Source organism: Rhipicephalus microplus, chromosome 2 (assembly GCF_043290135.1).
Source record: "Rhipicephalus microplus isolate Deutch F79 chromosome 2, USDA_Rmic, whole genome shotgun sequence".
NCBI classification, from domain to species: Eukaryota; Metazoa; Arthropoda; class Arachnida; order Ixodida; family Ixodidae; genus Rhipicephalus; species Rhipicephalus microplus.
In genome coordinates this window covers 222162897-222186584 of record NC_134701.1, presented here as the reverse complement: position 1 = coordinate 222186584, position 23688 = coordinate 222162897, and the positions used below count along the sequence as shown (strand labels likewise).

Sequence of the window (23688 nt, the reverse complement as noted above, 5' to 3'; positions counted from 1 at the left end):
AAAAAGGGCTTTTCTGCTGATCTTTTGGGTCAGGCGCCACCCACATCTTATTTTTGTGCTGCTTACTTTCTGGTTGATTGGTATTTTCAATCTTTTACTGTTTTAAGAAGTTACCCAACAGCAGTCTATAACAATTTAGGGCCTTGGGAAAGTTCACCTGCACACAAATCCTGCAGCCGAGAACAAAAAAAATTCAACAAGGCACCAGGGCACGCTCAGCTGAATCACATCTTCGGTTGTACGTGTATATATATGCTGCTCCTATAAAGAAAAGGTCCGAGTTAATCTCAATGTTTTTCCTATTGAAGATGAAGTTCAATAGATTGATTCTCGGCTGCGCCTTACGGACACTGGCTGCTATTCTTTTTCCGGTCAAGGAACACAAGGCACTCAGCATATTGCCGCACAGAGAGCATGGTTAATGGATATGGGCCACTGGGTATGGGTCCCTGATTATCTCAGCATTTTGAACCAACTCCCTAGAATGAGCTCGCCCGAGGTTCAGATAGAAAAATGACAATTTGAACGCAAAGGCAAAGCAATGAACACGATAGCAAAGAATTTTAATGTTATACAAAATAAGGCCAACAACAAACTCCTGTGCATTCGGTGTCGAGCATCTCAGCCAAACCCTGTTGTAAAGGAATATGGTCGCTTTAGGGAGAGAAGTGATTTTTAATTACGCCATGGCGTCTCAAGGCTAAGAGATCAGCAGGTAGAACAGGTGTTCAAGCCGTTAGTTGATGACTGCCGATGTAGGGCGCGCGCCGAAGTTCGCGACCACGCGCCTACAAAGTTCGCAGTTGCTCCTCGAGAGAGACGATGTCCCCAAAAAGTGCTGTTTTGGGGCCGCGATTCGTATTTTCACGTAATGTGGGTGATAGTGCTATTTTCCACTTCACGGGAAGCTGCGTGCGTATATTGTGGAATTTACGGGGTGCTTTTTTTGTAAGTGAGTGTACGTGTTGGTTTGTATTCGACGGATATCTCCTGACTGTTGTCCAGTAGGAGCCGGATGAGGATGACTTCACATCTGTCGTTCCTGTCTTTCGTTTTCGAGGATGTCGCGTGGAGTTGTTGGGGGCTTCTTATGGGTCAGGACAGTGATGTCGGAGACCTTGCTTGCTGGTGAAAATCGGGAGAGCCAGCTGGATCTGCTCGACCAAGCCCAGTGAGCTGCAAAGGCGAATAGAGCCCTGGACTGACGGCCTACCCATTTTCCCAGTAACATTTGGGCAAAAAAAGGACGCTTTACATCGTCTCGAGAAACGCAGCCACCCCCTATTCTCCCCTGGCGTCCCTTCATGCTCCTTATGAAAGGCGGGTGGGAACAGATTTTTGCTTGGAGAGCTATACACGAGAGGACTTGCGTACGAGGGGAGAGACGCGTCTTGATCCCGATCAAACGCTGACGTGTGTACGTTTGGCTCCGGCTACTTACCGTGTTATGACCACCTCTTCAGGTCCTTGGACCCTGGATCACACATCACACCAACTGTAAGTGGACCTGGCACCCATTCGACACCTTGTTGGGATGTGATAATGCTCCTTGAGAACAGTGCTGACTGTTTATTGTTCAGCTCGACCGCTTCCGCGCTAGGCCTAACCGCCGGCCTAGTATGAGTGGAGGCGCCCAGCGCGACGCGGCCAGCGTCGCAGCGGGCGTCGCTGCTGGAGGCGACGCCGCTCGCTCATGGCGTGCTCTACATGCTGACCTTCGTCCCACTGGTTCATCGGCTGACACCTGCGCAGCGGATCTGAAGAAACCATCTTCATGGGAGCCTAAACCTCCACCACTGCCCGATGCGGACTACAAGGTGATTCTTCGGATACGCGGGGGTCTCGACTGTACCAAGTTGCACCCCTGTGTCTTACGACAACTCGTTCTCAAAGCAGTTGGACTTCCCATCAGCAGCCCTGATCAAATCAGGGTCAATCCCACCAGTCACACAGTGCTCGTGAGTACGTCAAGCATGGACCGAGCAGATTTATACCACAACATCCGGACCTTAAAGTTCAACGGAGTCCCCTACGAAGTCGTCACCCACGTTGCCGACCCTGTAGATTCTTGTCGTGGAAGGTTTCATCTCCCTCTGGATTACGCTGACGAGGAAATCCTTCCAACCCTCCAAAGATGTAATCCAGCCATGACCATTGGGGCCGCTCGCCGACTGAGCACCACCGAAACCATCTTGGTTGTTTTCCGTGGCACGCACGTCCCTTTTTACATCAACTACGAAGGCTGCACGCTTCGCTGCCGCCCATTCCGACTGAAGGTGGAAGCCTGCACCCGTTGCCGAAAAATTGGACATCGCCAGGATGTCTGCCCCTCTACTCCCGATGCAATCTGTCACAAGTGCGGACTGAAGGATTCCTCAATGGACCATGAATGTGAACCCGTCTGTGTCGTGTGTGGTGGAGCTCACATCACCGGTTCCCCATTGTGCAAACAGCGTTACAAGACTAAGACACCTAAATACCAGACACCTAAGCCCTCAGAAGTTCCATCATCCCGGACACCGAGCCTTAATCGCTCGCAAGAGCGTGGCCCACAGCGGGGTCGCAGCAAGAGCAAGAGGCGGGGCCCAAACTCGACTCCCAAAGAACTTGACTTCCCGACCCAGTCAACGAACCCCCATTCCACCAGTCATCTGCCAAACCCATTAAAGGTAAGCTGGGCACAGGCAGCTTCCTCTAACTGCTCCTTATCTCAAAACATTAGCCTAGAAAAAGTTCTAGCTGAAAACGCTAGCCTCAAGGCAGAAATTCAAAAGTTAAAGCTCGAGCTACAATCCCGAATGCCCCTTAGCAATCTTTCGCAGCATTCCGAACCACGATCTTTCATTCCTGCTCAATCGCCCCCTGCTGTTGAACCCACGATACCTCTTCCTCCTACTGACATGGACACTACAATGCCTCGAGACACCTCCCAGCTGCCACCCTCAAATAAGCGCAAAACCCCTGCCACACCACGCGAAGAAGAATCTCTCAGCGACACAGTTCTAACTCTTAACGATAGGATAAACGCCCTCGAAAATAAAACACAGAAGAAATTCGCCGTCATTGAAAGTAAGATTTCTCACATAGAGAGCAGATTCACAGCTCAGGAGACGGGCCAAGCTGCCATAAATGACAAACTTGACAAGTTTCTAGATTTTGTACAAACTCAAATGCAGCAGACCACTGCATGGATTGCGGCCGTCACGGCCAATAATCCAAATATAGCCGTACCCGCCTTCTCTCCTACACCCCCTCCCGACAATGGCTGCAAACCCTAATCGCTCGAACTTTGTAGTATGGCAATGGAACTGCAGGGGGTTCCGCAAAAAGAAAGCGACTCTTCAACAATATTTGGCCTCCTGCCCCAAACCCCCTGCAGTCATTGCCCTACAAGAGACCCACGGAAACATAACTTTTCCCGGTTACAGTGTACACCAAACTAAATCTCTAAATTCTCCCGATACTGCAATATTAACGCAAAAACATTTGACGGTAACTCACTCTAATTTCGACGGCGTCGATGTGGAGCACAACTTTTTGGAGGTCCTTCCTTGTAAAACTCAAGAATCGCCTTTATACGTATTAAACGTCTATAGTAGGCCACAGGCGAAACACCATCGCTTCAATACTCTCTTTGCCCGAGCCATTGCGGCCGCGAAACATCACCCTCTCCTAATACTTGGTGATTTTAATGCACCAAATCAAGTATGGGGCCACTCTGTTTCTACACCCAAGGGTAGGGCTTTGTGGGTTCACATACAGGATCACCGCCTCACCCTCCACAACAATATAGACATGCCCACTAGATTAGGTAATAGTGTAGCTAAAGATACATCTCCCGATCTTACACTCAGCCATCGCGTTCACTTTGTCACATGGACCAACCTGAACATTAACTTCGGTAGTGACCACTACATTATTCAAACTACCATACACTTCCGACACAAACCTTTAGCTCCCAAGCGCCTGAGCCTTATTAACTGGAACAAGTTTCGCGAGGCCCGTCACTGCTCGGCGCCTACTGAGATAGATGATATCTCGGAATGGGTACAGCAATTGCACACTGACACAAAAACGCATACCACCATGTTACCACCTGATACGCCTTTTACAATAGTTGACACCCGACTTCTTCACATGTGGGAAGCTAAGCAATCTCTCCTCAAACGCTGGAAGAAGAGGCGACATAATCGCCGACTGAGACTGAGAATTGCGAGACTCGATTTGCAAATTCAGGACTATGCCATACAGCTTGCTTGTCAACAATGGACCCAGAAATGCGAAAGCATGCATGGCCACCTAGACAGCAAGATGACATGGCAGCTCCTGCGGCATTTATTAGACCCTACCATATCACGTACCGCAAATAATCATCACATTAACAAACTACTTCACTCGCACAAAGGTAACTTAAACACTCTTTTTAATGATCTTCGCGACAAACACCTACCCAGCGCGTATCGATACGATGCACCTGACTATATCGGACAACCAAATGATGATCTCAGTAGCCCCATAACGGAGGCTGAGGTTAGACACGCGCTTGCGAACCTTCGCACCTCATCTGCACCAGGCCCTGACCTCGTCAATAATAAACTTCTCCGCAACTTAGATGAAAACTCAATTATAGCCCTCACTAAATTTTTTAACCACTGCTTCGACACTTCTACCTTGCCGGCTGCGTGGAAGGACGCCAGAGTTATTTTCATACCAAAACCTGGTAAGCCCATAAACACAGCCAACCTACGTCCGATTTCCCTCACTTCATGCATCGGAAAAACACTTGAACATGTAATCCTCAACCGCCTTAGCAAATTTATAGAAGAACACAACTTATACCCTCACGAAATGATAGGCTTCCGTAAATCCCTTTCCAGTCAAGATGTCATGCTTCGACTGAAGCATGACATCATTATCCCTAACTCTAGCCTCGATACTCAAGCAATTCTCAGTCTCGATCTCCATGGGGCTTTTAACAACGTCAGCCACACTGCCATATTGAGTGAACTGAGCGCTATAGGCGTTGGTAAAAAGATTCATGATTACATATCTGCGTTCCTTTCGAACCGTACGGCAACTATTTACATTGGGTCTGAACACTCTTGTTCTTACTCCTTGGGGAGTTTCGGCACACCTCAAGGATCAGTGTTATCACCTTTCCTTTTTAACATCGCGATGATGCCGCTGGCTCGAACGCTGAGATCCATATCAGATCTCAAATTTTCACTTTATGCAGATGATATTACCCTCTGGATGACAGGCGGCTCCGATGGTCACATTCAGGAAACTCTGCAGACTGCTGCTGACAGGGTGGTGGTTTGTGCGGGTAACATGAATCTGACCTGTTCACCCACTAAATCTGAACTGCTCCTCCTTCCTGCCCATCGGGGCTCTGAAAAGCACATCTCTGATATACAAATAACACTGAACAATACACCCGTGCCTAAAGTTGACAGACTCAGGGTGCTTGGACTACACATACAACGAAATCGACTAAACACACACACCATTAAAGCACTTCAAACAACTGTGGACCACACTCTACGCCTTATAGGCAGGATATCTAATAAGCATGGCGGGCTACGAGAGGCAGAGCTCCTCCGCCTCATCCAAGCCTTCGTCCTCAATAAAGTGACTTATTCTCTCCCTTATCTGTTCCTTCTGAGAAGAGAACAAAATAACGTAGACACTTTGTTACGTAAAATCTACAAATTCGCTCTCGGAGTCCCCATTCGAACGTCCACCGCACGGCTCATGGAGACAGGCACATTGAACACCTTAACTGAACTTATTGAAGCACACTTAACTTCACAATATGCTCGTCTTTCCAACACACAGACCGGAAGATACATACTCGATACCCTCAGTATCAGGCCAACTCCAACCACTAACGCCAAACACACTATTCCGCGTGAAATACACAAGAATCTACTCATTCCGCCGCTCCCTAAAAACATGCACCCTGTGCACCACGAGCAACGTCGACGACAGCGTGCAAAAACTCTCGAAAAACGATTTTCTACTTCTAAAGAAGTGCTCTACGTTGACGCTGCCGAATACAGTACTCGTCCTTTTTTCGCCCTCTCAGTTGTGAATTCGCTAGGTCAGATATCTGCTGCTGCTTCTATTTCTGCTTCCTCTTCTGAGGAGGCGGAAGAAGCAGCCATAGCTCTGGCCCTTACAGTTCCAAATTATTCACTTATTATTAGTGATTCAAAAACTGCCATCTACAATTTTGGAGCGGGTAGGGTGTCCAAAACAGCCCTCTCCCTCCTTTTGGCCCATCCCCCGCAACAAGACACGGCTTTAATATGGACTCCCGCGCACGCGGGCCTTGCCGGTAACGAGGCGGCTCACGCCAGCGCCCGAGGATTTACGTTCCGGGCGCAGGCGCTGGAAGAGCCAGGCCCCGTTTCGACAACGGCACCGTTTGCTGCGCGGGATCGCCTTTTAACATTTCACGACATCTGTAGTCACTACCGCCTTGGTCGTTTATCCTTACCGCCGCTAACGTCGAAATCCATACGAAGGCGCGAAGTACTGTGGCGACAGCTGCAGACTCACACCTTTCCTTCTCCTTACATTCTTCACCTCATGTACCCTTCTCTTTACCCGTCCTCCTCCTGTAAATATTGCCCCGCACAGAAAGCAAATCTTAATCATATCATGTGGGGGTGCCCTAAGCACCCCCCTCCACCGTCCCTTCGAAAACTAATTAGTAATGAGGAGCAGTGGGAGGCTGCCATGCGCAGCTTGAAACCCGACGTCCAGGAGGCCATCCTGGGTTGGGCAGAGAGGGTTGCGGAGGACTATCGAGCGTAGCAATCTCTCCTCATCTCTCTTCCATTGCACCTTTCCTTTACAAAGGAAAAATAAAGTTTATACCTACCTACCTGCGTACGAGGGGACCTTATCGTACGTTCCCTATGAGCAATGCAGACGGCCAAATCTTTTCATTTATGCTTAAGACACGTTATTTTCCAGCCCTCACACGCACTTGTTCGCGAACTGAACATAAGATGCGCCGGGTGGTGCTATTGACCGGAACATTAGGAATATCGCAGTACATGTGCACCATGGCATTTTCTCTGACAAAGATTATTTTACTAAACCCAGACCGCCCCGCCGCGGTGGTCTAGTGGCTAAGGTACTCGGCTGCTGACCCGCAGGTCGCGGGATCGAATGCGGGCTACGGTGGCTGCATTTTCGATGGAGGCGGAAATGTTGTAGGCTCGTGTGCTCAGATTTGAGTGCACGTTAAAGAACCTCAGGTGGTCGAAATTTCCGGAGCCCTCCACTACGGCGTCTCTCATAATCATATGGTGGTCTTGGGACGTTAAATCCCACATATCAATCAATTAAACCTAGACTGATTGACGCGTTAATTTTTTGGGACATACAGGATTCAGAAATCAGGTCATAACTGCGTTAGTCAGTCCTCAATCACCCTATACTGAATAAAGTAATGTTATCTTTTGCCTGATTTACTCACTGACTGCCCCGCGTGAAGAATAATTACTTTTTCTATCTAACCAAGATCAACCACCATCATTCGTTCATTTTTGTCGTAACAGCATGCGCAGTTATCCAACTTTTGAAATGTTTTCAGTACAATTTTCAGGTAAAAGTCAACTTTTCCACTGTTTCCACTTACAGTCCTCGTTCATTTGGCACTGTTTTGATTTACATTCGCTGGGAGAACAAGGTGGTCTTGGGAAACCCAAGTTCTGTCGCGACGCATCGGTTATTACCTAGAAAAATGTCTAATAAAACAAATAAAACTTTGAATGAGATTCATGTGTCCTTAGACTCAAATAAAGCAATAATACATGCTGGCGTATGCGAAAGTAACACTCCATTTCTTTCAAAGCAGTATCATAGCTCGGAAACCCAACTGCAACGCCGTCCCGCAAATAGTCTCAGAAGACGTAATTTGGTGCTTATAAAATATTCACTGACGTATTCAAAAAGCACGCCGAGGAGAAAAAAATATAACATAAGGGCACATTTATAGAATGAGAAAGATACGATCAAAGTAGTACGTTCTTGCGTCTGTGTGTCATTGCGCCACGATGCACCGAGTACGAGAGCTATTACTTAAGGGCCTCGGCGGCAATCTGTTTTCACGAGTCCCAAGCGGCTGCCGGAGTGACTGCGCTTATTTCGTCCTGTTTCTATGATACGTAAACTGTCGTATTCTCGAAGCCTTATAGTTGGGGGCTGCGTGGCTCATGCATATTTAGCCACAGTTCGGCTTCATTCTGTGACGATTCCTTTGTGCGTTTCTTTTTGTCGACAGCCTACTGATGTATCGTAATTCCGTAATAGAAGTTAGCATCGGTAATGTAGTTTGTTCCTTTTGAATTTACTAGAGGTAATTGAACGCTAGAAAACAACGAATAATCGCAGTACTTGGAATTTAAGCTTGACAGGGTATTGCTTGCTGTATTCACACAAGAAAATGAGCGCAGCTGGCGAGTTGCACACATCGGAACAAAGCCAACTCGCAGTACTTCGCGCGACAAAGGAAGGGGGGTATCTGGGTTGCTGAAGAAGAGCCGAAACGGACATTGGACTAACGAGTAGTTCAGAAAGGCTTCCGGCAATTAAAGGAACTTGTATCACGCTGCACACGGCCAGGTCGTGCAAAATAATATGAACATGGCACTTTAATGCGCCAGAGCTAATGTGCCCATCATTATATAAAATTAGGTGAGGTGTTAGGTGTACCACTCAAAAACGTGGATTCAATCCCCAAAAACTTTGCAAAGAAATATTACTCTTTCTTTAATTTCGCCTCAAATAACTTCAAGTGGTCAAAAATAACGTGGTATTCCTACATGGCACTCTCAACAGAAGCGAAACCACGAGTAATTAGTCAGAAATATTGAATCATGTCATACGACAAACTACAAATCTATCTATCTATCTATCTATCTATCTATCTATCTATCTATCTATCTATCTATCTATCTATCTATCTATCTATCTATCTATCTATCTATCTATCTATCTATCTATCTATCTATCTATCTATCTATCTATCTATCTATCTATCTATCTATCTATTTATCTATCTATCTATCTATCTATCTTTCTTTCTTTCTATCTGTCTGTCTGTCTGCCTATCTGTCTGTCTGTCCGTCTGCCTGTCTGTCTGTCTGTCTGTCTGTCTGTCTGTCTGTCTGTCTGTCTGTCTGTCTGTCTGTCTGTCTGTCTGTCTGTCTGTCTGTCTGTCTGATCTCCATTTCCAAAGGATTTTCAACATCAATTGATAGCCTACTATAGTTAGGTTAACTCTGTGCACTAGGAAAATAAAGGTATCTAAAGAATAATCATCGACTACAAATGCAGCACGAATGGAGTATGAGCAATAGAAAGCCATATGCACACAAGCAAAAATGCTGACCCCCAACGGACACATGGATATAGATCTCGCACATTTGAAGATGCCTCTTTTCAATCTGAAAAAAAAAAACGTCAAGGATATTGGAGGAAGTAGTACAAAAAATATTGTATACCCGGAGCCATGATAGCGTTGAAGTGCTCATAGGATGGAATACAAGGAGATAGTGGAATGCTGTATGGGTGCCTCATGCAGAAATTGGGCAATAGCTTCAAGCGCTCGTGTACATGGCAGATGTTTTGATGTGATTTCAACAGCCTATACGTGCTCTTGGGTTGCATCGAGGAGCATGTGGTTCTTAATGCTTGCTTCGGGTATTCTTTCTAGACGATGCTTTATTTTTTCTTTTTTTTCGCATTTATGAAAAAGTAGCTGCAACAGTAGCCGAGAGAAATCTTGGTGAATTTAGGGTATCTTTGCCAATCTAATGCACCGTGTACTGCAAGCCAGACTGGCCCCCTGCCGCTACCACGCAAAAAAAAAAACACCAACCCAAACGCACACACACGCACACGCGCACACGAAAACTTTCGTTTTCGACGTAGTGCGTTTACCTGCGACGGAAAGTACGAAATTGAGTTTTCATTATTTTTTCAAGTGTTTGGTGCCCAGCCTATGCACATTTTGGGATACCGGTAGAGACGAAGAATTAATAAAAGACGAACTTGCGCTTCCTAAATGTTTTTTTCACAAATAGTAGGCGTTCGGGATCAACAACAGGAAAGAAAGGGTGATTGAAAAAAGTTCCAGCTTCACTGCGGGGGCCAAACAATGAATAAGATAGCGAAAAATTGGAATGTCAGACGAATAACGACAAGCAGCTCTAAACTTGCAGCTTTCTGCTGAAGCACCAAGACGGATGCTCGAAAAGAACGCACAGGTGTAGACAGGACAAGCGTGAACCTGTCGCAGTTTCACGCCTTGGTGGTTGAGCTAGGCGGTGCAAGTGTCGATCCTGCAGAGCCCGACAATCTTATTTTCCTTTTTCTTTTAAATTGCGGTGCGTGGAGTAACAATCTATCATATCCTGCCACGCGGATACGTCTGATACAAGCTGTGCCTAATGTTCTTGTTCTTTTTGTTGTGTTTTGCTTCACCTTGTGAGTGGGCTCACAAAAGCACCACTTTCTCACACACTTCTCAAGAGAAGTTTTCACAATGAAAAAAACAAAATGCAGGATCGTCGCGCAACAGGAAACACAGCCAAGCTCATTCGAGAACTACGTACCACTGACGGTAAATTGTGCACATAAATATAGATTGCCGTTTTATCATTGGTGCATTCATGGCACGTTTATGAGGTATTTGTTTGTTCAGAGTGGGCTGAAGTACGCCCCTACAAAATAACGCATTCCATGACCGTCTAGAAAGGCATGTTCGATATTCTGTGGTTTTCGGCATAGTGGACAATCTGTTCTCCAAGAAAGTCATGTTTTAAAGCCATGTTTTTACTGTTGGGCAAGTTGGGGCTTTGACATAAAACTCATCGTGAGGGCGCAACTAAACACAACACACGGGAAGAAACAGACGAGGACAGACGCGCGAATGGACAGACAACGACAGTGTTGCGCAAAGATGAGAGATTTTGTAAGTCCAGCCTGATCTACCAGACTGGGTCAATATACTTGACGTGCTTAACAATATAAAAAAAGTTCTAGACTTGACAGCGTTGAGTCACTGTGTCGTTTGTGTATCCTGATCTTTCTGTGTTTTATGAACCAGACAATTAGTTGTGAGGCAATGAGGTGATGAGTTGTGAAAAGCAGCACGCTGTGGAGTCAAGGATCGCTGGTTTGAGTACCTAGGTCGAGTGCTTCGGAATTTTTTCTTCTGATTAATGTTTTCGTTTTGTGCATAGTTCACACACACACACACACACACACACACACACACACACACACACACACACACACACACACACACACACACACACACACACACACACACATATATATATATATATATATATATATATATATATATATATATATATATATATATATATATATATATAAGGGATTATAGGAAGTATCACGCAGGCTCTGATGTAGAAAAAGGAGTAATTCACACACAACGAACGTTTCAGCACAGTTTAGTCCGACGTTTCGACCGTGGGACCGGTCTTCGTCTGGGAACCTTCCCAGACGAAGACCGGTCCCACGGTCGAAACGTCGGACTAAACTGTGCTGAAACGTTCGTTGTGTGTGAATTACTCCTTTATATATATATATATATATATATATATATATATATATATATATATATATAAGGGAAAGAAGTGTATACCTAAGGGCTCGTTTTTCCGTGTTTTTAACACAATAATAATGAGATATAACAGACAGTAATGCCAAGGAATGTACAGGGGAAGTTATTAACATTAATGGAATGTAAAAATAAGAAGAAAGAAAAGTGGATGAAAAAATTACCAACTGTAAGCAGGAATCGAACCTACGACCTTCGAATTACGCGTTCGAAGGTCGTAGGTTCGATTCCTGCTTACAGTTGGTAATTTTTTCATCCACTTTTCTTTCTTCTTATTTTTACATTCCATTAATGAATTCGAAGGTCGTAGGTTCGATTCCTGCTTACAGTTGGTAATTTTTTCATCCACTTTTCTTTCTTCTTATTTTTACATTCCATTAATGTTGATAACTTCCCCTGTGCATTCCTTGGCATTACTGTCTGTTATATCTCATATATATATATATATATTAAGAGGTTTATTGGCGGACACTCTGCGATGATTTACGACAGCGACAGTCAATGCGGGGACCGACTCTCTGCACGAGCTGCTCTTCTTCTAATGAAAAGGGCGACCCACTAGAAGGCGCTGGAGAGGACGACTCTCTGTTCGAATGCTTTACCACAACTACCCCGGGTACGAAAAGGGAGCCGCCTGGCGACCTAACAGCTGGTTACAATGAGCGGGTCATGGTAGGCCTTGAGGCGTACCAATGTACAATGTCGCGTCCTCGACGGCGCATGTCCGAAGATGGTTCGATGGGTTCAATCAAGTAGTTGACTGGGGAAGTGCATTTGACGACACGGTAGAGGCCTTCGTATTTTGGCAATAGTTTGGAGATAGGCCCGTTGCAGTGATAGGGATCGAGAGCCAGACGAGCGCTCCAGGGATGAACGTGGGCGCAGTAGTGCTGGCGTCAGCGCGAATGCTTTTTTGCCGCTCTTGATCATGTGCAGTAAAGGTCTTTGCAAGCTCTCGACACTCTTCAACAAGCTTTGCTGTAGCAGAAATAGGTGCCCACTCAGACGGATCTGGCCTGTACGGAAGTATCGTGTCGATGGTGTGTGACGGGTGCATTTCATATAATAAAAAAAAGGTGAAAAGCCAGTAGTGCTCTGAGGGGCGATATTATATGCGTAGGTGACGAAGGGTAGAATGGAATCCCAATTTGTGTGCTCGGCGGTGACGTACTTGGAGAGCATGTCGCCGAGCATACGGTTGAAACGTTTAGTGAGGCCATTCGTCTGCGGGTGGTAAGCAGCAGTTTTGCGGTGAACAACGTTGCACTCTTTGAGATTGGCTTCGACGACTTCATACAGGAAGACACGGCCTCGGTCACTGAGCAGTTCCTAAGGTGGACTGTGTCGCAGAATGAATCGTTGGAGCAGAAAGGAGGCCACATCACTCGCTGTAGCCGCGGGAAGGGCGGCCGTTTCGGCATATCGCGTGAGGTGGTCCACAGCGACAATGGTCCAGCGGTTACCAGCCGACGTTAGTGGAAGTGGCCCATACAAATCAATGCCAACGCGCTCAAAGGGCCTGGCAGGGCAAAGTAGAGGTTGCAGACCTACCGGCGACAGGTGCGTTGAAGCTTTGCGGCGCTGACAATCTATGCAAGAGCGAACGAATTTCTGCACGTAGCGGTACATGCCGCGCCAAAAGTACCGTTGGCGAATGCGGTGGTAAGTCTTCGATACCCCGGAGTGCGCACATTGCGGATCAGAATGAAAGAATTCGCATATGTCAGAGTGCAGACTGCGAGGTATGACTAGTAGCCACTGGCGACCGTCACCATTGTAATTGCGCCTGTGTAGGAGGTCGTCGCGAAGGGCGAAATGGTGGGCTTGACGACGCAACGCACGAGTGGATAGAGTGGATGGATCAGTCAGCAAGTCTATCAGTGAGGCAATCCATTGATCCTTGCGCTGTTCAGTAGCAATGGTATCAATGCTAATCGAAGAAATAACAAGGTGAGACGCTGAGTCGTGGGCATTGTCGTCTGGCAAGGGAGAGACCGATAGGGCGTCGGCGTCAGCATGTTGCCTTCCATTGCGGTACAGCACGCGGATGTCATAGTCTTGCAGGCGAAGTGCCCACCGGGCGAGACGGCCTGAGGGTTCTTTCAATGACGAAAATCAGCGTAGTGCGTGATGGTCGGTGACGACATCAAATGGGCGACCATACAAATAAGGTCGGAACTTTGCAAGGGCCCAGACGATTGCCAAGCATTCTTTCTCGGTGACTGTGTAATTAGTCTGGGCTTTAGTAAGCGTACGGCTTGCATACGCCACGACATATTCCTGGAACCCTGGTTTGCGCCACGCAAGGATAGCGCCGAGGCCGACACCACTGGCATCCGTGTGTACCTCTGTAGGGGCCGTAGGGTCGTAGTGGCGGAGTATGGGAGGCGACGTTAACAAACGACAAAGTGTTGTGAAAGCTTCGTCGCACTGTGATGACCACGAATGGAGAGGCCCGTTATTTCCGAGAAGCTTCGTCAGCGGCGATATGATAGTCGTGAAGTTTCGGATGAAGCGCCGAAAGTAGGAACACAGTCCTACGAAACTGCGCAGTTCTTTGACGGAGGTCGGCTTGGGGAACTCGGTCACGGCCCGAAGCTTGGCTGGATCAGGGAGAATTCCGTCCTTGGACACGACGTAACCGAGTATTGTCAGCTGCCGAGCTGCAAATCGGCACTTCTTAAGGTTCAGTTGCAGACTGGCATCGCTCAGACGCGTTAAAACATGCCGAAGGGTCTTCGGTCGAGCTTCCTCAGCCATAGGTACTTGCCAGTACCCTGAGCGCAAATCGAGGGATGAAAAGACTTCTGCTCCTTGCAGGCTGTCAATCGTGTCATCTACCCGCGGTAGTGGGTACACGTCCTTACGAGTGATCTTGTTGAGGCGTCGGAAGTCCACACAGAACCGCACATAACCGTCCTTCGTAGTGACGAGAACGACAGGAGATGCCCAGGGGCTGCTATAGGGGCGAATAACATCGCGGCGAAGCATGTCGTCGACTTGCTCGTTGGTTACACGGCGTTCTGTGGGAGATACGCGATATGGACGTTGCCGCAGCGGTGGCTGTGCGCCTGTGTCGATGCGATGCGTAACGGTGGATGTGCGGCCGAGAGAAGGTTGAGCGACATCGAAAGAAGAGCGGAATTCTTCCAACAGGCCTAAAAGCTGGGAACGCTGGCCCGGCGTAAGGTTGTCGGGAATGGAGGGACCGAATACATCATCGGATGATGAAGCAGATGTCGAAACAGCACTAAGCGTACAGGAACTTGAGCAGTGCGTGTCATCGGGCTGATCCATAACTTGCGCGTCTTCGATGGGTTCCACGCTGCCGAGACATTCCCCTCGCACCAACGTAACGCTGTACGGGGACGAGTTCACAACAAAAATAGTGGTGCTGCCGTGAGTGAGTTGCACGATCGCGAAAGAAACCAGCAAGCCTTTTCTTATGAAAACACGATGAGATGGCGAGAGGAGTGCAGCGGTGTGAGAAAGGCTTGCGCAGTAGAGCGACACCGCAACGGACGAGTTTGCAGGCACTTGAGTGTCGTCTCTGACGAGTAACTTGCTTGCAGCAGATGGACTGTCGGCCGGCGTCAAAGAAGAGAATTGTGTGAGTTCTATTTCTGCTGGTGCGCAATGAATGACGGCGTCGTGGCGGGAGAGAAAATCCCATCCTAGGATGACGTCGTAAGAGCATGAAGGAATTATGATGAATTCGACCGCATACATCACGTTCTGAATCATAAGGCTGGCTGTGCACATCACTGTAGGGTGAATGCTTTGGGCGCTGGCTGTACGGAGGCAGAGTCCGGAAAGCGGCGTTGTCACTTTCCGCAGTAATCGGCTAAGTTTTGCGTCCATGACGGATACGGCGGCTCCAGTATCTACAAGGGCAGACGCACGAACGCCATCCACAAGCACGTCTATCACGTTCGACGGGCTTTCCTGAGGGCTTCCGCAGTTCGACAGCGTCGCAGCCCTTGCCTCGTGGACTGCGACGACTAGTTTTCCTGGTCGCCCTCGAGTGGACGTGGCCGCATCGGCGACAGTGAGTGACGTCGTGGAGATGGTGAACGTCGTGTAGACGGAACGGGGCGTGACGACGGTGACATAGGCGAGGGTTGGTCATAAGAGCGGCTTGATTGGCTGGGAAAGTTGGAGGCGACCTGTGGTTGCTGCACACGATTGTAATAGCGTGCTACATGACCTACGCAACCACAAGCAAAGCATATGGGGCGATTGTCAGCAGTGCGCCATCGGTTCGCGGGTCCCATCCATGTCGCAGAACGTCATGGGCGAGCCGGCTGCTGATATTAGTGCATGGTAGGTGGCACTCGGGGCACGTGGGTGACGCCGGCGTATGTAGGCGAAACAGTTTCTCCGAAGGCCTGGGGCCTCGCAACTGTTTCGGTGTAACTTAGGGGAACAGCAGCAGAAATTGGCGGGGGCGGCCTGGCGACAACTTGGGCGTAGCTGAGGGGTGCAGATACAGGAGGCGGCTGGTGGTATTCAGGGACGACCTGCTCAATTTCCTGCTGAATGGCTCAGCGGAGCGAAGGTGGAAGTGTACGAGATGGCTGTTGAGCATGTTGTGGGGAAGCAAAAGCCAGTAAAGAGATCTGGCGGGCAACTTCCTCACGCACGAACGACTTGATTTCGGCGAGCAAGGTTACGTGGTCAGGAACTGCTGACAAGGCCGAGAGATCAGCATTACGTGGTGGCGGTCGACGGGTCATCAAGCGCTGCCGCCGCAGCTCAGCGTAACTTTGGCATAACGTAATGACTTCTGCCCCAGTGCGGGGGTTCTTCGCCTGTAGCATGGTGAAGGCATCGTCGGCGATGCCTTTTAGAACATGCGTGATTTTGTCAGCCTCTGACATGTGCAGGTCGACTTTCTTGCACAAGTCAAGGATGTCCTCAATATAACTTGTGAAGGACTCGCCGGTCTGCTGGGCTCGTTCACGTATACGCTGTTCAGCTTGCAGCTTACGAACGGCCGGAAGGCCGAACACGTCAACGACAGCGGTTTTAAAAGCGGACCAAGTCGGGAAATCAGATGCGTGGTTGTTGTACCACATGCCGGCCACACCCGCGAGGTAGAAAAACAGGTTGCCGAGTTTACCTGCCTCGTCCCAATGGTTGGGGACGCTCACGTGTTCGTACATGGCCAGCCAGTCCTCGACGTCGGTACCATCCGCGCCGGTGAAGACAGGAGGGTCGCGGATGCGGGGGACACCGGGACATGGCGTCGGCTTAGGGGGAGGCATTTGCTGGGTGGCGTCTTGGTGCATGACCGAAGGCATGGTACGGGATCGAAGCTTCAAGGGCATCGAATTCGGACCGAAGGAGTTTGAAGGGCACAGCACTCTCAGCACCTCCACCAAATTGTTAAGAGGTTTATTGGCGGACACTCTGCGATGATTTACGACAGCGACAGTCAATGGGGGGACCGACTCTCTGCACGAGCTGCTCTTCTTCTTATGAAAAGGGCGACCCACTAGAAGGTGCTGGAGAGGACGACTCTCTGTTGGAATGCTTTACCACAATATATATATATATATATATATATTCTGTACATGTCAGCTACTACGCTGAAAATCCACCTAGAGTATTTATGTAATTGCTCTCACAATAAGAAAACAAATTAAATTCATGATAATCTCATCAGAAAATTTTCATACAGGCTGTTTCCGCCCGATTCTTGGGCAGAGCGCTTGAGAATATACGTTTGAGTGACAGCGAGAAAGCATATTGTTCGAGAACGCGATGATTTGTACTACAGATCAGAGGAATAATGTTATCCCATGTTGAAATATTTTTACCATGACACCCTTGATTCTGGTGTGCGCCGTTATCTTCATATAGCGAGTTTTTCGTTCTGCCAGTGACAATTGGCCCGGCATAACTAAATCTATGTAGCGAAAAAAGAGAGACGCTGGTGAATATGTGTACTCACGTCAGTTTGCGATATTCGAGGAGTCGAGTGATTTTGAGAACGCATACGGCTTGTATGTCTGCGTAAGTATTGATTGATATGTCGGGTTGAACGTCCCAAAATCACCATACGAATATGAGAGACGCCGTATTGGAGGTCTCCGGAAATGTCGACAACCTGGGGTTCTTTAACATGCACCCAAATCTTAGCGCACGGGCCTACAGCATTTTCGCCTCCATCGAAAGTGCAGCGGCAGCAGGCTGGATTCAATCCCGCCACCAGCGGGTCAGTAGCCGAGTACTTTGGCCGCTTGTCCACCGCGGCGGGGCGTTTGCGCAAGTATCGCGTAGGCCTTGCGCCAATTGCTATCAGCCTTGTCCATGCTAATTAAGCAGAACTCAATCTGTCGGTCACTGTTTATACAGTGTCTTGAAGATTTTTTTCTATGGTGTTAACATTCGTGTGAACCCATACTCACTGAAAAACGTGCATGTTATATCATTGCCAAAATAACAGCGCAATGGTAAATTCAGCTATCGGACGCGACGTTTTACAATGCTGTCATACCTCTCACATCAACAAATAATAATAATAATAATAATAATAATAATAATAATAATAATAATAATAATAATAATAATAATAATAATAATAATAATCGTTTGGTTTTAGTACATAAAAACGATGGTGTGAGTATGAGGGAAGCCAATAGTGGAAGCCTCCAGAAATTTGATCACCTGGGAGTCCTTCACGTGCAACTAAACTTAACCACGCACGCGTCTAGCATGTGGTTAGGTTTTCATCTAAAACGCTGCCACCATAGCCACCGCCGTGAACTTGGATCCTCAACTTCAATTTCATAGCTGAATGCACCAATCAATATGCACATGAATAAGTCTAAGGTTGGGTGAATGGATAAATCGATACAGAGACCGATATAAATATAGATAGATTTGGAGAGATAGAAATGGATGACCGGTTGGCTTGATTTATCCACACACGGATATACATAGTGTATAGACAGTGAAAAATGAATGAACGAAAGAATAAATGATAGATAGATAGATAGATAGATAGATAGATAGACAGATAGATAGATAGATAGATAGATAGATAGATAGATAGATAGATAGATAACAGTTACAGTTGAGAGCGTGCGTTCTTTTTACGTTCTGGAGCCATGGAGGACATCGCCTGTGCGCCCTTACCACCAACCTTCCAAATTCACCACGCTCAATCCTGGTCCCTCCTTCTCTCTCGAGACTGCATATTTCAGCGAGTGCTCTCGTGCTCTGACTCCCTAGTCTGCTATTTGCGGATTTTTCCGTGGCCCCGTTTCCCCGGTGTCGTGCACCATTTGACGACACTCGATTCGAGTCGTACTCCGGGCTTCCGTTCGATGTCGCCAAATGACAAATTAGCTCCGAGGCACAATTACCATTGCGAAAGCGCTTCTTTTTCGTGTCTTTTCTTCATTCGGCAACTGCGCGGATTCAGCGCTGCCGCTACGCTTACCCGCGCGAGCGGGCACATACATACGTACACATAAGAACGCACGCACGCCTCGCATTACATAAACGTCGAGAGGTCCCTGATGTACTCCGTGTTCATCTCTCTCTCTCCCAGCTTTGAGAATATGTGGGCTCCCGGAACATTATCAGAACATCGTTTTGGATCCGGGGTCATCCAATATCAATTACTCACGTCTTCACATCCGTGAGTTTGTTTCTTTCAGCGTTTCCCCGAATAGTCATGCCTTTTCGTTTCGTGTTCCAGCGAATCGTAGTGCAGAGAAGCATACGCTAGAGAAGAGGTTTCGGAAAAAAAAACCATTATTGAGGATCCACCCAAACCACGCAACTATCGTTTCGTAGACATGAAGCGGTTGCAGTGAAGAGGGGGAAAACACGGTCATTGCGGTATAGGATCCCGTTGGCAGGAAGCAGCTGGCAAGCACGCGCTCTGACCGGCCGCTGAAGGTAAAATCAGGGACGCAATAAACGTCAGGCGGCGCAGGTAGAGACAACAATTAATGGTAGAGTGCACGGGTGTTTTTTTTAGCTTCTTTTTTCTCTCTTTACTTCTTCGTGCAGGTTTGACGAGGTCGTAAAAAATAAATCGCTGGAAGATTTTATGGGCTGTCACGATGTCCGTGGCTAGCAGCGCACTGTCTCCATTTTTGCTCTCCTTTTTTTTTTACCTTTCGTGCTGCCGCATTCGTCTTTTCTTGTATCCGGTCTTGCTTAATCCCAGAATGCGGTGGCTAGAGATATGGTCTTGGTGGTACCTGGCTGTCTTGCCGAGGGGATGGAGCTTCTACCGGCAGCGATAACGGAGGCTGTAACTTGGTTAAGCGATTGTTGCCGCTGCGTATATGTTCGTAATATTCCTTATTAACACGTTATCTCAGGGGAGATAGTGCACAGGGGTAACTTTTGGTTAAAGCAGAGAAGATTATTTTCGTGAGCCGAGGTTCCGCGATAGATCATGTCTTACAGCTACTCCTGGGCAGGGACGTATATGTGCACAAGGGAAAGCTCGCCTTGGTTGTCTATCGGTGATCAATGCTCACTTACTCGGGGTATATAGTTGGGTTAATATTTACGTTCAAGCAATCAGTTACCCAGCTTGCTTGTTTTACTCGTGTCTGTAGGAGCCTCTACATCGTACGACAGCCGAGAAGCGCCAGCGTCTGATTTTCATGTCTCTGTTTTTTTTCTTGGTACCGTCGTCTCGTTCTAGCATTTTTTAGTAAGTCTTCGCACGTTGAATGATATTTAATACGTATCGACGAAGGGCAGCAATCGGCAAGACTATGCCATGACATGGCTTCAAAATGTACGTGCCGTCGCTTCTCCATAAGCACGAGGACACTTACATGAAAAAGACAACAAACATATTTTGCGTGTGGAAAAGTGAAGTGATCACAAACAGCCAAATCAAAGGTTCCTCCCGTGCGCCGCTTCGGAGTGTAGAGGAACACCGCAACAACAGTCGCATTCCGTTTCCTCATTATGGGGAACCTGATATCTGAAGTGTGAGTCCATGCCATTCTTATAGAACTATTCCATGTTTGTAAAGAACTGTGGCGCCATCGACCTAGTAAGGCACTTGTAGCGACGTCGTGGGGCAAAGGCTCCAGTCAGCCATAAGGTCGCCACCACCCTCTATAAACACGTGATAACTGGCACAACAGCCGCGTTCGGGAAGCTCCCCGTCATGCTTTGCTCGGAGGCAGATTAGGCGCTGCTCTGCGAGTTGTGACGCGATCATAGAGGATGGTGGCGAGCACAGGGTCTCCTAAAATTAACTAAAGGGGACTCTGGCGCTGTGATCGCTCAGCATGAGAATGATCGATAGCACACGGATTTGCCCAGACTTCGTACTTGCGGGCGGCGAATCGCACTTGTAGCTTTGTTTATTGCTGTATTTTGGTTTTGTTTCAAAAAAAGAACGAATCCTTTTGAACTTCGTGACCCGATTTGATATAGCAAATTCAAAAGTTTAAGGGGGTGAAGCGGGACTTCTGAAAGTTTGCTGATTTTTGTTTCTTGAGAAAACACCTCAAAGCCACCCGAACACACATGGAGCCCGATGTACAAAAATGAGACAAATCCATGTACTACCCATCATTAAAATCCTCGCTGAAGTGCCGTGCATTGCAGATCCCATAGACACTAGCGCCAGACTTTCTTCCAGGGTGTATTTAGCAAACCCTATGGTGGCGAGCTTCAGGCAGAGTGCATTCTGCCTGGCGCTACGTCGTTACGAGCTTCTCAATATGTCAACGGCGCCTACAACTGTTTACAAACATGGAATAGGTTTAGTGGCAGATAGGTGTGCTCCATAAAAGGCCACAAAAATCGAGATAAGTGGAGCAGAGATTGAGCGTTGTGAATATCACATTGGCATAGCATTACAAATAGACGTAGCCTTGCCACCTCCGTATCACCGCTATGCAGAAAGGAAAAAAAGAGAGAGGGGAAGGCTTAAAAAAAGCATGCATGTGGAACCATGTTTGCTGAGCAGCCTGCACTGCGCTGGAATAGAAAGGGGGTCAGGATGGAGAAAACGGGCGCCAGAGATACTGGGATCGATACGAGCATCTCTACTTCGTGTAAGGCAACTGTTTGTGATCTTTAAGAAGCTCCGAAAACACGGAAGAGCGAGCACACTTAGTAGCACAGGTCACACACAACACCAGTCTTGAACACACCAAACCTCGAAGTATTCCACATGGCGATAAATATGAATTTTCAACAAAGATGTTACGAATGAAAGCCTGCAATATAGCAAGTAAAGAGAGAGAGAGAGAGAGAGGAACTGAGCTCATTGCCAGAAACATTGCAGTTCTCAGCAGAGTTTAAAATTTAATAATTGTCATTGTTACAGTTACTTGTGCGGGTTTGTTATATGCAAGAGCTGTCATAGTGGACGTGAAACTTTATGGGGCTACTGCTGATCATTTCAGCCCTTTGTGATCTGTCATTTTATACAAGGGGCATTCATTATTACACAAGCAGAAGAGAATAACAGTTTATCAAAATTTGATGTCCAGTAGTGTCACTATTTTAATTTGACCCCCACAAGTTATTTAATTGAACATTGTCTGTTTCCGGTTTGCTTCAACAAATGTGTCCTTCCTACTGTCGGCCCTCTGCACATAGTTATCGAAGTACATCCACACCGGGATGGTTAAATGAACGTGCACACAGAATGTAAAAAAAAATGTTTTCTTCTTGCGTCGCAGTGATGTACAGTAAAACCGTCTTAAAACCATGAACATAAACGACAAATGCGACTGCAGAGACCTATATATAGATGTGCACATCTTCGTACTGCTGTCGTGCATTGCCATTAAAAAGTACGTAAAATTTTCTAATTCTATCTTGCTTGGCTACACATCTGTCTGTTGGAAACGTAAAAAAAAATACTATGCTGCTTTTTTTTAGGTTTGCTCAAAGATGCCTGCTCTCACAACCTTTCTGGCTGGTTCCACGCCCCTCTAATATGGCCACGGTTGAGGAATTATCGCACAAAAAAAAAGCCTTTTCTTTTGAAGTAACAATACGCAAACAGCGGGTGATGCCGCACAGAGACCCGCTAGACTGTGCAATATTCTGGTGATATTTTTCACGTTCTAGCTGCGATCGTGTGTTCGTTTCGCAAAAAAAAAAAAACAAAAAAATCATATATCAAGCATTCTCTCACCTCGAGATTAAAATGGATTATTCGCACGTCTCCGTCGCTCTCAACTTAATGTGCGCCCTCAAGGACTACGCCGTGGGGAAGGTGTGACGTTTTATATAAAAAGAAAGGGACAGAAAAGGAAGATAAAGAAAGAAATTTGGAGAGCAAAAAAGAGCGAATCAAAACTACGTTAACGCCGAATTTATACGCAGGGGAAACAAAAGACTTCAGGGTATACAGAGGCCATCTCTAGCGCCAGAGAAGAAAGGCACAAATTTTCCCCCAGATTTTAAATTAGCGGTGTTTTACCAACCCTAAAGCAAACAGGGACGTAAAATGCAGTCAATGTAGATGAACTTCTGTGGCTGGCTCTCTATACTACACGTGTTGTCAAAATTCATGATCCGCGGATTTTCTTGATTCTATTGCAAGTGATGCCCTCTGGGGACAACCACCTCGTGTGATTGAGAGGTGTATGCTTTTAAGCAAACGCACCGGATAATTAAAAAAAATGAAATTTGTTGGGTCACTAACGCAAACGGAGGCCTTTAAGCCACCTTCCCCGGTCCCCACCTTTCCTTCCAGCTTTTATCATCAGTAATGTTGCGGAAAACGTGTCGCATGTGTATTCTAGAAAAGACGCAGGCGACGCCACCGCCGTTTACCGATGAATCTTTACAGAATATTCGACAAGTCTAAAAGCAGTACCTATAAACCTCGCAGTGCCGTGAGTTTTGGTAAAGTCAAAGGTAAAATCAAAGTACCCGCAATCGCGCTGATACTTCTACATAATTTATACAGTGTTTCTACGTCCATTATCGAACCCAGTTGTAAAGTTAAACTCACGTGTAACTTTTTTGTGTTCCCTTCTTTGTATCTTTGCACCATCTTTCCA

General features: G+C 47.1%; 2 protein-coding genes across 6 annotated transcripts in view; both read left to right on the top strand.

Annotated features, from left to right (window-relative positions):
• Positions 1–23688, top strand: part of LOC119169563 (cell adhesion molecule Dscam1-like) — a 491221-nt gene that overhangs the window by 10242 nt on the left and 457291 nt on the right. The window lies entirely within an intron of this gene.
• On the top strand, positions 1403–6892 carry LOC142774990 (uncharacterized). Its single transcript, XM_075876177.1, has 2 exons — positions 1403–1497; positions 1581–6892. The coding sequence occupies exon 2, from the start codon at positions 1620–1622 to the stop codon at positions 3276–3278; it is 1659 nt and encodes a 552-aa protein (XP_075732292.1). The 5' UTR covers positions 1403–1497; positions 1581–1619; the 3' UTR covers positions 3279–6892.